The sequence below is a fragment of the Bombus bifarius genome, unplaced genomic scaffold (assembly GCF_011952205.1).
Source record: "Bombus bifarius isolate JDL3187 unplaced genomic scaffold, Bbif_JDL3187 scf7180000009200, whole genome shotgun sequence".
NCBI classification, from domain to species: domain Eukaryota; kingdom Metazoa; phylum Arthropoda; class Insecta; order Hymenoptera; family Apidae; genus Bombus; species Bombus bifarius.
Window position 1 is genome coordinate 633753 of NW_022884965.1, and position 16093 is coordinate 649845.

Below are 16093 nucleotides of genomic sequence, written 5' to 3' on the forward strand. Positions count from 1 at the left end.
CGTAGAAAGAATCGACGTGGCATACCCAGCTCCATTCGACCATCTGTTGCCAGCAACGTCAATATAATCAACGCATTATCATCCACCGCGTGGTCGTTGATAAATGAACAGCGCGCCGTTACCGGTCCCATAGTTTCCGATCGATCAGTCACTGCGAATTAGCCTGTCCCTTGTAATGCCCGTTCGAATCAAGTTTATTTCCATTTATCGAGATCTTGGATCTACACGTGGACGATCGCATGCCTAATTTGCGCGCAGAAGGAAGTACAGCGTCGAATCACGCTGTAATAGCAGAACAAGTTTTGGTAACGGTCTTCCTTTTCTTTTTTTCGATATCGTAGAATACAATAGCGTTCGAGACGTAGAAGAGATAGCTAATCATTCGAGGCAGACGCTATTGTATTCAAACGGAGCTCGTGTATGGGAACCGACGAAAATATAGGTTGAGAGACCGGCAAAAGGTCCTAATTACGAGTCGTGCAAAAAGTTCTGGGGAAGAAACGAGTAGCAGGAACTGTAGCCCGTGTATTTTTTGGCCGTTTGCCTCCCAATATAGATAGCCTAGATTCCAGTGGTCCTCGAAAATGAAAAAAGCAACAGCTTTCCGTGCGCTATTCCTTTGGTCCACCGTGAGTCAGGAGAAGGCTTGTGACGTCACTTGGTCCAAGCAATACCTCCGTATATGTATAAAGTCTGATGGTCCAAGGCCGACGATGTGGTAATATCGCATTATACATGTCGCTTTAGCTCGCTCGTTACCACTGCGTTTCATCGGTCTGATCGACTGTGAAAAATTGCGCGTTCATTCGATTTACGTATTAGAATAGTTCGGAGGAGCGGTGCCGTTAACTCGCTGTTTCCCATGTTTTCCTCAAACTTTCATCGAGATCGTGTGCGGAACCGGCTCTTTTATCCGAAGGATCGAAATAGATTCGCGAAAACCTCGTGTGATTCGAGTATTTCTGGAAACAGCTAAGCGTCGATCCGCTAACCGCAGGTCGAAGATTACAGAGTCTTGAAATCGAAGATCGTTAACGCGATCGTTCCGCATTTTACGAGATCTCGAATCGACGAGGTTCTGGTAATCCGTTGAAAGCGGCGATTCTCGGCCACGTCAAGTCTAAATATAAATTCACCGACGAGGAGAACACCGGGCCTCGGACTTTCCAGATCTACGCGAGCGCTGCGCGACTAACAGCGACGAGAATTTGGTGAAGTGAACACGTGAAATTCGACGCGGCTCAGGCTTCACGACGCGTCCCTTCATAAAGCGTTATTAGTTATTGTGCAAGAGGAAAATATAGAACACGGTGGCCGCATCCGGCCCGTTTTTAAATCATTCGCCGTTGCACAACGGACTTGAAACGTTACATAAAACTTTACTCTTCGCCGTGTCGTGCCTACGACAAGCCTCGAACGATCAATCTTGCCGCGATTGTTTTCCCACGTCTCCTTTCTCGCGAGCAAACTCGAAATCGTTCTTTTCCTTACTCTATCGGGGATTTACGAGGCGCCAAATACGTAGTTGATAACGGCCGAGGCAGATTGCGCCGTGATAAGAAAGCAAGAAATTTGCCTCGATAGATATTGATGCATCTAACAACAAGCGTGAATGACAGTCTGGCAATGAATTACATCAGTCGTATTAATAGGACTTCTTATCTGCATGCACAATTTTTTAATCGATTGGCTCATTCTGCCAGGATCTATCGATCGCGGTTGTCCGCCCGATCTACTTCTTGTCACCGTTTCGATCGATCCACGCACGAAGAGCGAACCGTGGAAAAGTCGCGTTTCACGAGGATCTTTTTCTTTTGCCAGAGTTCGCGAACATTCGAATAAACGACGGATGACATCATTATTTAATCGCACCGTAGCAAACTCCAAGCTGTTTTGCAATTGACCAACGACAAATTTTGCCGCGTGCATTACGCGACGATGCCGGGCTTCGTTAGACGGATTTGCATTGTGAATTATCCGCAAACAAACCAAACACCAGTCGCGTCCTTCAAATAAAACAGCTTCTGTCGAACGTTAAAGTCAAAAGTAACTAGAAGGGAAAAACGAATTTTCCAGGAAATGTTGAAACGTTCATTAAGTGACACACGCGTCGTGATCGCAGCCGGAAGTATCGAACGCTTTATTAATCCTACGACACAGTCGATCACGATCGTATAGCTATATTAATCATAAAGCTTGAGTGTACGATTAGCATAGAAACCCGTCTGTTTGGTTCCCTACCGCGTCTCTGGGTGATTATCTCTTCTCTAAACACGCGCTTCGCAAACACGTTTCCGTCTTTCCCGCTAGATTTCGTTAGACGTTTCGTTATATACTCTCCACGTTATTTACGATTTCTTATTAAGAACTGTATGGTTGATCGAGTCACGGACAATTAACCTGATTCACTAAGCAAATGTAGCCACGGACAATCGAACTGTGCGGCCGTGCTCGTGTTTCCACATAAGGTCACGGTTCCCTTCGAATTCCCACTTTTCCTCGGAGCCTATTTTTCTTTCTCTCTCTCTCATTCCTTTTTCCTTTCTCTGTTGCACGATTCGCCGACTGTCCGTTCGATCGGATAGTTTATCGCGGGCCGGTTGCGCGACATCGACCCACGATCGGCGTGCCGATGTCGACCTTAGGAAAACTTGAGAACGGAACCTTATTCGTCGCCCCCGCGTGCATCGCGTGGTTTTGCAACGTCCTCCAAGATCGACCCGGAATGTCGGACACGATACTTCCCAGAACGTTTTGTTTTCGTTCGAGTTTTTAAACAAAAGATCATTGAAAAATAAGAAAGAAGGTCGTTTATCATTTTCGTCACCTGGATCTGCCTTTTTCGGATCTCCCAGCAGACAGTCTTTGCCCAGACAGCATCTGAACTTAGGGTCACCCTCCAATGAAAACATGCTGAATATCGCAATATCCTCGTCCTTTTCTTTTGCCCTTCTTATCCTGTCCTCGCCCACCTTCTTCGTTTGCAGGTGAAGCTTAGTGGATAGCCGTTCGCTCAACGTGTCTGTGGCCATCTTTCTCTTCGTTTCTTTTTTTTCTCACGAGTCTCTTAACTTCCACGACAAAACGTTCACTGAAATTTCGATATCGCGATGGCATATAAAATACCGACCCTTAGATTTCTCACCCTCGATCGCGCAATACTAAAAGAGTTTGCACTAAACAAGCTGTAAAACTGTCAGACATAGAGCGCATATCGTTGTCGTAAAGAATAAAAGAATCGTTGCTTCTACTATCGAGAAAGTTGTAAAAGTCAACGTGACGGTCGCAAGTGGCAAGTATTTTTATAGCGATGTCGTTCGAAGTAAAAGCATTCGAGCGAGATATCTGACGTTTGTCCGAGACCAGACGTGTTGCGAGACGTGTTTACACCGTCGTTAACCAAAGTAAAAGCGTCCAAGGAATAAAATACGATGCGTCTACTATGAATTTTCCCAAGCAACGCGTGTCGAGGACCGATCGAGAAGTGAGAAGATCAAGAGCTAACCTACGGGAATCGGAAGAGAGCCGGATTGACGCGCGAACACGATTCAAACACGACGCAAATACAACGTCTACGGAGAGTAGAAGCTAAGGAGAAGAAATCGGCCGATCGTGCGATTGGCCCGGAGTCTTGCGAGCCACTGAAGCAACCGAAGCGAGCCCCCTCGCTGGACTCACCGTGCACACCGCGAGCACGCGCAACGTGTCTTCTACTCCGCTGATAAGTTCGCCTTTCCGCTCCACCAGACCCACTCTCCGCCATCCTGGAGCGCGTCCGCGAATATTTATATATTTACGCGGCGCGTTCGCTCCAGCCCAGGCCCGGCCTCGTTCGTCGAACCGGCTCCTTTTCGTCTCTTTCGAGATTCATCCGACCATCTCCTCTGTCGAGTACGTCTAGCATCGTCGCAGATGCAGAAGCGAGGAATTGTAATTGACGCGTGCATTAATCGATCGAACGACGGGCACGTTTATTTCGATCGTTCAGACGTCGTGACATTGATGGTTGCTTCTATAAATGCAGTCTGCTTCTTTCGGCTTAAATGATATGCATTAACCTCGAAGTTAACAGGCGCGCCGATCGCTTTAGCTGCGGTAGTCATCGGTTTTACATCTCGTTTGTCACGACGTTCACAAAGGGGAAGGATTTCTTGCCGTAGACGAACGATTTTCTCTGCACGATTACGCCATCGAGTACCGTGGTGATTAGCGCGCTGGCAATTAGTGGCACGGAACTCTTAAACTTCTTCTTTTTCCGACGACCAGATTATTATTCCTGCAGCGCAATAGCCAAAGAAACGAATGACAAAGTATTTTGCTTGAAGAATGAACTAATCGGCCGTGATTCATCGAAAGAATTGAGTCGATTAACACGTTCCCTGATAAGCGACGTCAAACGCCAACAGAATGCGCTCAATTCACGATCGTCGCGCTAGTTTAACCTTTAGTTAGTCGTACTCGTTCGATCGAGTTATTGATTCTTCTGTCCTGTAATCTCTCGTTTCTTTTAATGGTTGAATAAATAGCGGTATCTTTATCGTCGATATCTCGAGACTGCGTCGTAAAACTCAATTAAAACTCGTTAAAGATACTCCATGTCAAAAATTTGCAAACAGCGAACTTTTCCGCGGGAAACCAGATCGCTCGAATACGGCGCATTTCTTTTTCACGAAGTTCATTCGCCATGCACCACGCTAGATATCGTTCGAAAGGTCGAGCCGTATACGGACACGCGTTGGTACCGAGTCATTTTCGCAAACGATTCCTCGCCGATCCCGTAACTATCTGTGCCTCTCTTAAGATTTAACGAGACTCCCACGCGCGTCACGTAAGTCGGAACCAGTCCATCAGAGGCACGAACCTCGTTCGCCAAATCGATCATCCATCCTAAGCACTTGGCTTTCTCCTCGACAGTTTCGTTTAAACGTATTCGAAGCTTAATTCGTATTCTCCGAATTTCGTTGCCATACGGTTTTACTTGCACGATGTCTCGTTCATCTTGTAGCGTACTTGACCGAATTACCAACCCGTAATCTTTCAGCGGAAGTAGCTGCCCTCGAGCGAAGAGCTACCTTTTCCTAAAAGAAACAAGGGGAACTAACGTTTAATCGTCGGGGCTCTTCCGAGGTCTACGATTCTCGAGGAATCAGCGGCTCGTTAACACAGGCTCTCACGTTGTCGTCCCAATTACCTGTGTAGTGGCCTGAAGCATGGTCGTCGAGGCACGCGTGAATCACGCGATATATAGGTCGCGGTGCGCTCCACCACGCCGTCTGCGATCGCCGAAGGTTGCGAGGCGACAAAGCGATAAGTCGTTCGGAGATTGCGTTCCGCGCTTGTCGAAAAAGGTCGCGCGCATAATTGCTCGACAACCTTTTTCGACCCACTTTCCCGCTTCTCGATTCGCTCGGCTCGAAACCCGCCAGAGAAACCGTACAGCGCGAATTTCGTTCGCCAAGTTTCTTCTAAAATGCGATCAAACGTCGATGTCTGCCGGGTCCAGAAATACGGTCCAGGTTTGTCGTTTAAAATACGTTTCGATAGGAAGCGAAATTTTGGGGAAAATCCCACGAACAATCTGGACACGCGCTGAAGAATCAGAGGTCACAGAAGTTTAAGCATTTCCTTTCCCTTTGAAAAGGATCGCGATAATTGGTTCGAACCTTGACTCGATTGCCTTAATAAGAAACGCCGAATGCGAGATCTATACTGCCCGTGTGTCGCACTCGGGACCGTGAGTCATTCCTCGGGGGTCATCGCTGCTGGAAAACAGGTGGTTCGATCGATCGTCTAGACCGGACCTCCTATAGTCGGCCGGTGGTGAACGAATTGGTTATTTCGGGTTACAACGGCGGTCGTATTTTTATCGCTGTTCGAACAGCGTTCCTTCGAATTCAAGCACTCGACAGGATACGCGTGAAAGAGGCGTTCTGCTATTTCTGCGATCGAAGAAATTGGTTTCGAATTACGTACCAGCACGGAAGATTTCGCCGCATCCATCGCAACGGCTGGCGAATTGGGCGTCGTAACAGTTGCCGCAGTAGATCTTGTCCACCTTGCTACCGAACTGTTTGTCCACCAAGGACACTCTGCACCTGTTGCAGAGGAAGCAGGCCTCGTGCCAGTGCTTATCCTTGTACGACAAATCCTGCAAACGATTCGTCGCCAATTATCGTTTGCTCGCTCTCGCCTTACGGAGGTGATAATCGTTTTCGTTTCGTGTAACGGACAAGCGACGGACAGCTTGCGAAATGAAAATACGCGAATGGGTAACGAAAAACAGGATCTCGCGAATTACACGCTGAACGAGCAGAGGAAAACATCGATTATGTTTGACGCGACGGCCTTTGCGACTATAAGGAACTCGCTTTAGATCCAGCGTTGCCTTAAGCAAATAGATTCGTTGTCAGTCAGTCGTCTTGCCTTTTAGGCTCGAGTTACACAAGCGTTGCGACGATGACGTCCGTTGTGACGGAAGTTGTGGCTACAGTCACACGAACGTTGGTTTTGATCTCCGTAATTTTCCCATATCAGTACGCGTTTCTAGTATCCATACGTGGCCAAAACTCGCGATGAATTCGAGATTACTGAAAGATGCATCTTACACGATCTCTGATGCATTTCGAACCGACGAAAAGAAATTTTTCGATTATCTTCGCATGTCGCGGTCGTCGTTTGACGAATTAAAGGAACTGAGAAGACAAAACAAATTCTTATAGGTCGTGTTTACACACTACGAATATTCATCCGTTCGTGTGTCCAGTTTTAAAGGAAAACAAAAAATACAACGACAAATCTGACGGACGTAGCTCGTGTGACCGATCTTATGCAAAACGATAGAACGCTACGACGGACGTTGCAACGTTCGACCACGTTCCGACGACCAACATGCGGATACAAATCATCGAATTTAGAGAGAGAAACGCGTTTGTATCGAAACGAAACGCGGGTTTCCATTCCGGGATCGATTACAATCGCTAACTCGTCGACCTTTAAGCAATGCTACTAGAGCAGTGTGTCATTCCGGCGAGGAAAAGGTACGCGGATCCTTGGGTGTTTGTTTCGCTATGTTTGTTCCGTCGAGTTGGCAAACGTCTTCTCGCGTGATATCGATTTGTCACGAAAACCGGCCGGCGAAATAACGCTGTTCGTGGTACGCTTCCTCTGATTTGGCTGGCCAAGTAGGAGGAATAACAACGACGAACCAGCGAGAAACGGAAATAAGCAGGCACCTGCATCATCGTTTCTATTTCTAGGAATGAGTAAATCAACGCCCATGCTCGTTCGTATATCGCCACCTCGTCTTGTGATCATACGCGAACCGATAATTACCGATTTTTGTCCGATCGGCTTTACTTCGAACCACGGAATTCTTCGATACGGCGAAGGTCTTTCGATTTTTTTCACGCGTGGAAAGGGTGGAACGAGTGCCGTGTGCCGCGAATCTAAATTTAGGGGAAAACTTTGGTTTTCCGCCCGGTTGGATCGTATCCAAACCCACGTATCGTCGTCGTTTCGTGAAATATCTCGGTTTCTATCGGGCGCGTGTTCGCGACACCAAGTATCGAGAGAAAAATCGAGCGTTTGGGCGATCGAGGTCGGTGAGTCAACGCGTTTATCGCTGGGAAAATAGGATCGCGAGATATCGGGAATGGAACGGCGATATACGTACCTTGGAGTCGATACCGATGATTTTGTTGCACTCCTCGCAGCCATTAGCGAAAACGCTCTCGTAGCATTTGATGCAGTAAGGGTGCTCGTCCCTGAGCACGTAACGCTGCCCGGTCAAAGATTCGTCACACTGCCAGCAACAGAAATGGCCGCTGTGCCAGTCCTTGTTCATCGCCTTCGTGTACTCGCCACTGAAAATCAACTGGAAACGAAAAACGCGACCTGTTTAGAGACGATCGTTCCTGCCAGGTTTCTCTCGGAACGCTCGTTAGACCCGATCCCCTTAATACGTTAAGGCAATCGAACGATTCCATGGAACAAGGAAAACGTCGCTTTTAAAGCGACGTACTTCTCCACGACAATTTTTGGCAACGCGAAATATTCGAGAGATAGCATCGACTCTGTCTAATTTAAACGCGAAAACTCTGTTTCTCTTTTCACGATAAATCTCGTGGCAAGCACGACGACGTAAGTTCCAGATACGCTCTTCTCACAGCATCGTTTTCTCTCGCTTTTTCGTCCGACGAAATTTCCCACCGACCGAACCGCAAAAGTTCCTCGCAATCTCTCTCTTTCATTGCTCGGTGCTGCAGTGTCTAGCGTATCTGCGACGGTGTTGCGATAGATTTGCTGGTTATATGTACCTTGGTTGAGTGCTGTTGTATGTGCTGGCTGAGTATTTTTTGTACGGGAACATATAATCGTGGCGTAAAGAAAAATGCATAATATGTATCGTACGAATTACGCGGCACTCTCGATCGTCGATCGAGAGGATCTCGCGTCGCGAACCTCTACTCCCATGAGAGAAGAGCGCCCCTCGGCACGAGAAGTTGGCCGGTTACCCGGAAATTTCGCAAAACGAACGTGTTTTGAAAACATTAGCAAATCTTTCGAGCTGTCGTTACTATCGCAGCTCGTTCCTGTGTGGTTCGTTGTTTTAGTACCTCGTTACTTTGGAACGGTAAGGAGGAAACAACCAGTGGAAGGGGAGGGGGGACGACGAACCGACCGCGGCAAACGTAACCATGAAATTTCGCTATCGAAGTAAAGTAGGTCGAGTCGGAAAGCAAATACAGCTCGCGATCAAAGAGCTTGCTTTCGTCCGTTGCCGAAATGAATCATCGATTTTTCTCGTTTGCTGCGAATATCGAGATTCGCGTTTGTCTTCCACCATGCTCCATGCTGAAACTCGGATCAACGACGAAAAAGGCGAAAATTTCACGTGACAACGATCGAGTTGGAAAATCGCGCGGGTTCACGGGTGACGGCCAAGATCTCGTTTCGCGAGGATTGCGATCGCAAACGGAAAGCTCGTGGCTGAGAAAAAGGGGATCGTCGAAAACGTGTTCGGGCCGATCCGAGTTAGATCTGCAGCCAGCACATACTCTTCGATGGCGTGGTGATTCTGCGTGCTGTCGACCTCGGTGATCGTGACCTCGGCGTTCTGATCGTGGCTCTCCCTGCGCTTCGTCGTCTTCTTCACTTTGCGAATCTTGCGCTCGGTGGTCGTGAACACTACACCGTCTACTTCCGCCATCGTGTGCTACTCGTCGAAGCTTGTTCCGCGCGTTTAACGATCTCGGTCGCGAGAATACTCTCGAATGTCGTCTCACGAGGAAACGAGGAGAAGAACCGGGAACCGGACGTGTAGTCCAGGAGAAGAGACGAAAAGAAAGACGAACGCTTGGAGCTTCGGAAACGAAAAAGGCTGATTGGCGCCTCTATGAAAATGTAAAACCGGAGCGTGGTCGGAGTGTTCCGTGTGTAGCCAGCAGCTTTCGAGCTTGCGAACTGACTGAAATCTAGGATCGTCGCGCTCCGGGCATCATCATATCGGGACGCTATTTTCGGCGTCCCGACGACTCCAGAAACTCGCCGCGCGCGTCCGCCACCCTCTTCCCCCATCCTCCTTTTCGCTCTCTTCTCTTCCCTCTTCATCTTTCCTAACCTTCTACTCCTTCTTTTCCTCCGTTGCCTCCTCCTCGTCGAGATTCTCGATGCAGTGTGCCGGGTGCAACTTCTCCACGACACCCCTCTTTCTCTCTTTGACTCCGTTGTCCCCCTCTTTAGTCGTTGCCATTCGACTCGTTAGCGATCGACCGCGACAGGTTACAGGTTCGCGGCAACGTCGCTCCGATTCCTTGAAATCTTTCCCTTTTTCTTCATTTTTATTTATCTTTTCTCGATAGCGATATTTCTGGACACTTTAACGGCGTCTCCTCTATCTGCCCGCTCTCGACCAGACGATTCGATTTCTGAATGATCAGAAGGACGATCGTTGAGTATCCCCCTATGTATTAGCCCATTCGATAGATCAAATGAAATAAAATTGTATGTTGCTTTCTGTTTGCGATCGAATTGGTTCGATAAGACTGGGAATTGGGAGCAGTGGTAGAGTGGTAGATAATTTCGTCGATGAAACGCAACTAGGTAATCGACGATCAACGAATCGGATCGTTGCTTCACGATCGATGGAATTGGAGTAAAGATTTTTCCAAAAGCTTTCCGATCTAGGTCAGATAGGATCGACGCGAAAAATCTCTTATCGATAAAGCCATTTGTAAACTATTGCGATCTATAGAGATTCGTAGGAAAGATACGAAAGCGTCATCGATCATTCACGATCGTTTCTTGAAACATCGACAAGTTGATCACGTGCCAAACAGGTGGTTCCTGGTTGACGCGGGGTGAAACTACGCGAAAAATAGAACTGGCCGGAAAAATAAAGAAGAAGTCCGCGGTGTAATTGGATCGGAATGTTCCGCACATCACCACAATTCGTGTGGCCCACCCACGTTCCGCATTCTCATCGTCACTGATACCTCTTTCAGCCGTGATTATCAAACACGACCAACAACCATTCGCGTATTCTGGTCCGGTTTGAAAATCGTAACCATGGCCGGCGAGAGAGAATTACGGGAACACGGCCATGGTAGATTTAGGCGGTGGTCTCGATTTCACGGTTTCACGGTAAATCGCCATTCCATCATACAGATATTTCAGGAACGCCGGCCGTTTTATAAATAGCAGGAAAATGAAAATCGCCCGTCACAGGAGGATGTGATCGCCTACGCGGATTGAGAATCGTGGCGGGCGGTAACATAATATCGGCCATGAGGGGTCCGGAAGAGGGACGATTAAAAATATAACGCCGCTGAAAAATCGGGTCGACCAAAATAGTGGAATATCACGAGGATTCTTCTGGCGATGAGCTTCTGGTGTACCAGCGATTGCCTTGAAGACGTCTATGGTGATCGTAGACGTTCGATGATCAGCGATAGATCGCTGATATCCGTTTAATACATTGATACATGATGTACATTTTGAACCTTAACTCTGTCAAAGCACCAACCAGCGAGCTTCGAAGACGACCAGGTAAAACTTAGTGTGCCCGTAATCCCATAAACGTTCGTAAAGGGAAGTCCTGAGAAAGTGTCGCGTCTGAGGTAAACGACGAGACAGGAGTGCGATGTATACGTATATTATTCGCAAGCGAGTACGAGATTGATATTTTGGGAGACCCCACGCGAGGCACACGGCACCAATGAACGTGCCAGAGAACTGTGAGTATTTCGTACGAAATTGGGATCGCGTTTTCTCACCCCGTCTCCTTGCAATTCTTTTTTCCCTCTACAACGTAAGATTCCAAGATCTTGGGGATAACAATAGCGGGTCCAAGATCGCCAGTGGCCTCGGCCAGAGTCGAGGCTGAGGGATATTATGCAATCGTCGCGTCGCGTCAGTGGCAAATTTTCTATCGTTTCATGTTAGAACCAGGTGGCATCTGTTTTTTTATTTCACGTAGAACGAATCTGATACCAGTCGGCGAGTAATTTCGCACACCGCCGTTGTCTCGCGGCCAAAAGCGATTCGCCATTAGTTTTACGACTTCGTCGCCGCTATTCCAGGTCGGTTATTTGACAAATAACGACCAAGAATTCGGTGCCATCAGTGAAAACACGAGTCACCGTGATTTGTGAGTATACCGTCGTTGTTACGCGCGGTCTCGTTTGTACACGCACCTTCCTAACTATTTGACGACCTGGTCGAAAGTTAAAATCTATTTTATAACTGTAATCGTGGTTAATACGCAGAGTTTAAAAAATATTCCGATTGCCGAGTGTTACACGAAGCAAGTACGATGACGGTGAGTAGATTGGTCAGTGTTAGTGAAGAAGAATATTCGATAACGCGACTCCTATCAAATTGTCCTGAATTCAAATCGCCCCTAGTGGGGTTGGAAATTAATTTCTCTGTCTTTTATTTGCACCTTTTGGTATGTTAGATTTCTAACAGTCAGCAATTAGTAATTTCTTCGAAAATAAATATTCCTAGGATCAACATCGACCGTTATCAGACGATGAGTGCTTCTATCGATCTTTTGGATTTTCCGAAATCTCAAGTATTCCAAATTTCTCGATAATTGAGTGGGTGACAGCGACATTGAGACGAATAAAATCATACAAATAGCGGGGAAAGTGTGTATGGTGGTTTTCAATTGTATTTCACTGTCTAAAGAGTGTCGAATGAATTGGGTGTAACTAACGAGTGTAATCGGAGAGAGACGAGAGGAGCTTCATTGATTGCGTCATTACCCAGAAAGCTTTGTTTCGATCGGGATCCGGTATCGAGTACTGTATCCGTCCAGTTGCTGCACTCACATCCTCCGCGTCCCAATAATCTTCGTCCTCGAACGAGGACACGGACCTAGATCCCTTTCTCCTCTTCTTCTCGTTGAACTCTTTCGAGTCGGAGTCTGTTAGGATGTTCCGGATTCTCTGATAATCCTCGTCGTCCGCCTCCTCGAAGCTGGATATTTTCAGCAGACGCGCCTCATCCTTGGATCTCTCAACGGATGAAGTTGCATTAGTCATCGAGAAGTTATCTCGAGCGCCGTCGCCGTCGTCGGCCTTGTCCCTGGAACCGGATCCGAATCTTCTATTCTTAAAGGTCCTTCTGCCAAAATGATCCCGAGACGTGAGATCTCTTCTGCTCTCGGACAGACCCAGAACCGAGCCCTCCAGTTCCGTCGAAGCTTCCAAGCTCGGTAGTTCCTTCTCGAAACTGGTCTGCACCTGGACGGACACGCTCCTCCGACTCTCTGACCTGGACATCGTGGGACTGTCTGGAGGCGACGTGTTGGTCCATTCGTCTCTCTGGTAGCTGCCGATGGTCTGAACGGAGATATCCGACTTTCGTCTCTCCGGATCTCGGTGCCTCTTCGACTTTCTCGCCGTTAAATTCTCGGCGCTTCTGCTCACCTGTGCGTCCTTCGATTTCAACCTCGTGGGCTTCCTCGTGATCGTGCCGGAGGACTTGATCTTCTTCCTCTGACTCGGTACTCTTGCCGATTCAACTTGATGTTCGGCCGTGTTCGGTTTCTCGGAAGGAATCGATATTTCGCTTTCTCGGAGATTTTCGAGACTCTTCGAAGGTTCGGGAGACTTGGAGCGAGACTTTCTGATCGGTTTCCTGGGATATTTCCTTTGCTCGTGGCAATCGGACTCGTCTATCGAGGATCCGCCTTCCGAAGGACTCTTGTATCGTTTGATCATTGGAATCGATTCGAAGGATCTCATTGTGGGCGCTTCGTTTCCGGAATCGTTGTCGAACGACGTACCCACGTCGCTCGAAGCTCCGGAACTGGACAACGGATCGTCCACGTTGAAAGGAATCGGCGTCGGTACTCTGACGTATTTCTCCGGTTCTGCGGTTATCACGGATAATGGTCGGTCTCTCGAACTACTTTCCATTCGCCAGTTTTCAGTCGCATCTTCGTAAATATCTCGTTCGTATAGATCCCTGTGATCGCTTTCCGCTTCCGCTTGATCCTCTCGAGAATCGCTCGCTTGTACCAGATACTCGAAATCTGGACTGAGCCTGGAGTCCGGGCTTACCCTGGAGGGTAACAGGAAATCTCTGGCGCTGCATTCCGACAACGCGCTGTAGTCGAAGTTCTTGTCCAGGGATCGCAGCTCGGCTCTGATTCGTAAACTATACTCGTGCAGATTCTCCAATTTGTGCTTGGCGCCACGAGGCAAATTCACGTCGGTCGAGTGACTGAAACTGCAGATGGAGTCATGAGTGCTCATAGTATCGTTCTGCTCGTGATACGAGAGACACGGTGTGGCTGGTTGATTGATCCTGATCACGACGCCGTCGGTGACGTGACGGAGGCAGGCGAGCAGCTCCAACATGCCGACGCATCCGATCAGTATCGACATCATTAAGCCCATCTCGAAAAGCGTTCTTGGATTTTCCGATGAGAAACGGTAAGAGCGGTCTTCTATCGTATTATCATGAATAAACGATATTTTTCTACGCGAATCACTTTACAGATAGAGACTATGTTACGTCACGAACTCGACACGTCAAATACCCATACAGTTGGCGGTGCTTCATCCTATCGTTCTTTTTCTCGAGCTCGTCGCTCTTCGGGAGCATAGAAGAGACCGCTCCAGGATGATCTACGAGAGAAGTCCTCTCGGAAACGTATACCGGAATTCCTCGATCTCGGAGAGCGAAGGGAATCTCGGTGACGTGCGTGCTACATCCATAAGATATCCTCGGGATCTCGACCAAACTCTTGGTGTCACTCGGGTAATCCTCTAGGCTGACGTCACACACCCGGGAGACGAAAGAGAGGAAAGAGACGAGACGAGAAGTTAAAACGACTTCCTAGGGGGGGCACCCACCACCCACGCGCACCCACTGGTCCACAACGGTGGCGTAGCCCGTTTAGCAGGCTGAAAGGCGTCGCGGGCCCTGACCGAGCGGCACGTACTCGAGGAGGCGGTGATCACGCGATTATCGGCTTATCCATGCGGCCGGATGGCGGCCAGAGAACTGTTTTATTTTCCGTGGGCAAACCGTTCGGACCCGGGGTAAACTAGTGGCCGTTCGGCTCGTTATGTCGACGTAACGTTCGACTTGAGGAGCGAACCGTGGCTAAGGCTAAAGTTAGCTCGAATGTCCCTGGACGCGAATCTCTGTCCTTAATGCAGCGTACGCGTCGCGATCGATCACTCGCTCGAGATAATTAACGGAGCCCGATTTGGCAGTCGCCGCGTGCGACGTCCGATCATCGGCCGCGCGATTAATTGCGATCGATGCCGAGCTCTAATGAGCCAATCCGTTAACCATCGTTCCTCGTCGTGTTCGGAAACGTTGGCGCGGGGGCGTCCTTTCGATATCTGTACGACGTCGCGACGAGAGAACGAGAGTTTGGCACCTTTGGTCGCGATCGTTTCGCAAAAACGAACGATTCGTCGCTTGCAACTTGATTCGCGTCCAAGCGCATCTTTAAAATCGATCATACAGCAACTAGCACGGTCAGTGCGAACTCTGGTCGCCGTTATTTTCGTTTACGTCGTCCCATCTTTCGTCGCGAAACTTTCGAGCGAGAGAAAGTTTCCAGGATTCAAGTTCAGTTGCGGCCTGACCTTTGATCCGTTACGTCGATCAATTAACCTAATCCCATTCATCGTTGCGCTCTCTCTTTCTCTATGTTCGCTCGAACTCGACGGAGCTCTGGCGTGGAAATTCCGGCTTGTTTACGTGGCCGAGATGCGCGGCCGAATTTCTCGCGTTACTCGCACCACTTTATTTCGGTTACCTCATCGGTTACGAATCAACGAGTCGAGCCGATCTTTGATACACGTTTTGCGCGCGGTACGTCTCTCTGGCGCACGTCCAAACAGATATCGAAACACCCAACGTCCAGCTTATCGAACTCCCGATGATCTATATTTGCGCCGTACCGCAACACTGTCCGATTGTTCCTTAAAAATCGTTTACCTTTGTTTGTATGCTTTTCGTCCGACCGTACCGACGTATAGAATAAGACGATAGAAATCGATAGGGTAGGAGAAAAAACGCGATAAAGTTTCGAATTGCGTATCACGATAGCGTATGACGCGTAAACACGCGCGTCACGCTGGCGTCAGTTACCATGGCACGATTTATCGAACACGATCCGCTGGAGTAAATTGATTTACGATTACGTTTCCCGCACAGAGAACACCGCTGGTTATGCAAAACGACTGCGTCACGTTCGTTTGATCTGTCGTGTAAATACGAAGAAGTGGACGGAGCGATTCCGTGTGCTTTTCTTTCGCAATGATCGGAGCAGCGCTGTTTGGATTATGAGTATCTTTATTTCCGGAGCTAAAAGAGGATCCAAGGAACGAACGAGAGCTTTGCCCTCTGCCTCCCTCGATACTTATCCATCGAATCTATTTCTAACGTTAGACAGGATTTTTCGTGTAATTTGTATAGTTAATCGAGTGGAACGACTTCTGAATGAAAAGCGTCGAAGATACGATAAGCAGGCGCAAGGTTATCGCTCCCTGCCGGAAAGAAGACCTCGACGTCTCACGAGGTTCCTGTTGCTGTCGAAGGAAAAGCTGGCCGTGTGATCGAT

At 48.4% G+C, this 16093-nt stretch overlaps 1 protein-coding gene and 1 long non-coding RNA gene across 12 annotated transcripts in view; one reads left to right on the forward strand and one right to left on the reverse strand.

The window, feature by feature from the left end:
- LOC117214182 (four and a half LIM domains protein 2) overlaps window positions 1-16093 on the reverse strand; it is a 70371-nt gene that overhangs the window by 4275 nt on the left and 50003 nt on the right. For 6 of the 11 annotated variants that reach the window (XM_033460048.1, XM_033460043.1, XM_033460050.1 and 3 more), the window contains 2 exons: window positions 7673-7873; window positions 5974-6148 (listed from right to left, as the gene is read on the reverse strand). In XM_033460048.1, the coding sequence (XP_033315939.1) occupies window positions 5974-6148; window positions 7673-7873 (376 nt within the window). Of the gene's footprint in view, window positions 1-2827; window positions 3092-3505; window positions 3652-5973; window positions 6149-7672; window positions 7874-9056; window positions 9492-12266; window positions 14017-16093 lie in introns of those variants that run through there. The other 5 variants (XM_033460052.1, XM_033460045.1, XM_033460044.1 and 2 more) reach the window with 5 other exon arrangements.
- Window positions 13838-16069, forward strand: LOC117214188. The gene is made up of 2 exons (XR_004488799.1): window positions 13838-13943; window positions 14010-16069. It is a non-coding gene; the product is annotated as an uncharacterized LOC117214188 (long non-coding RNA).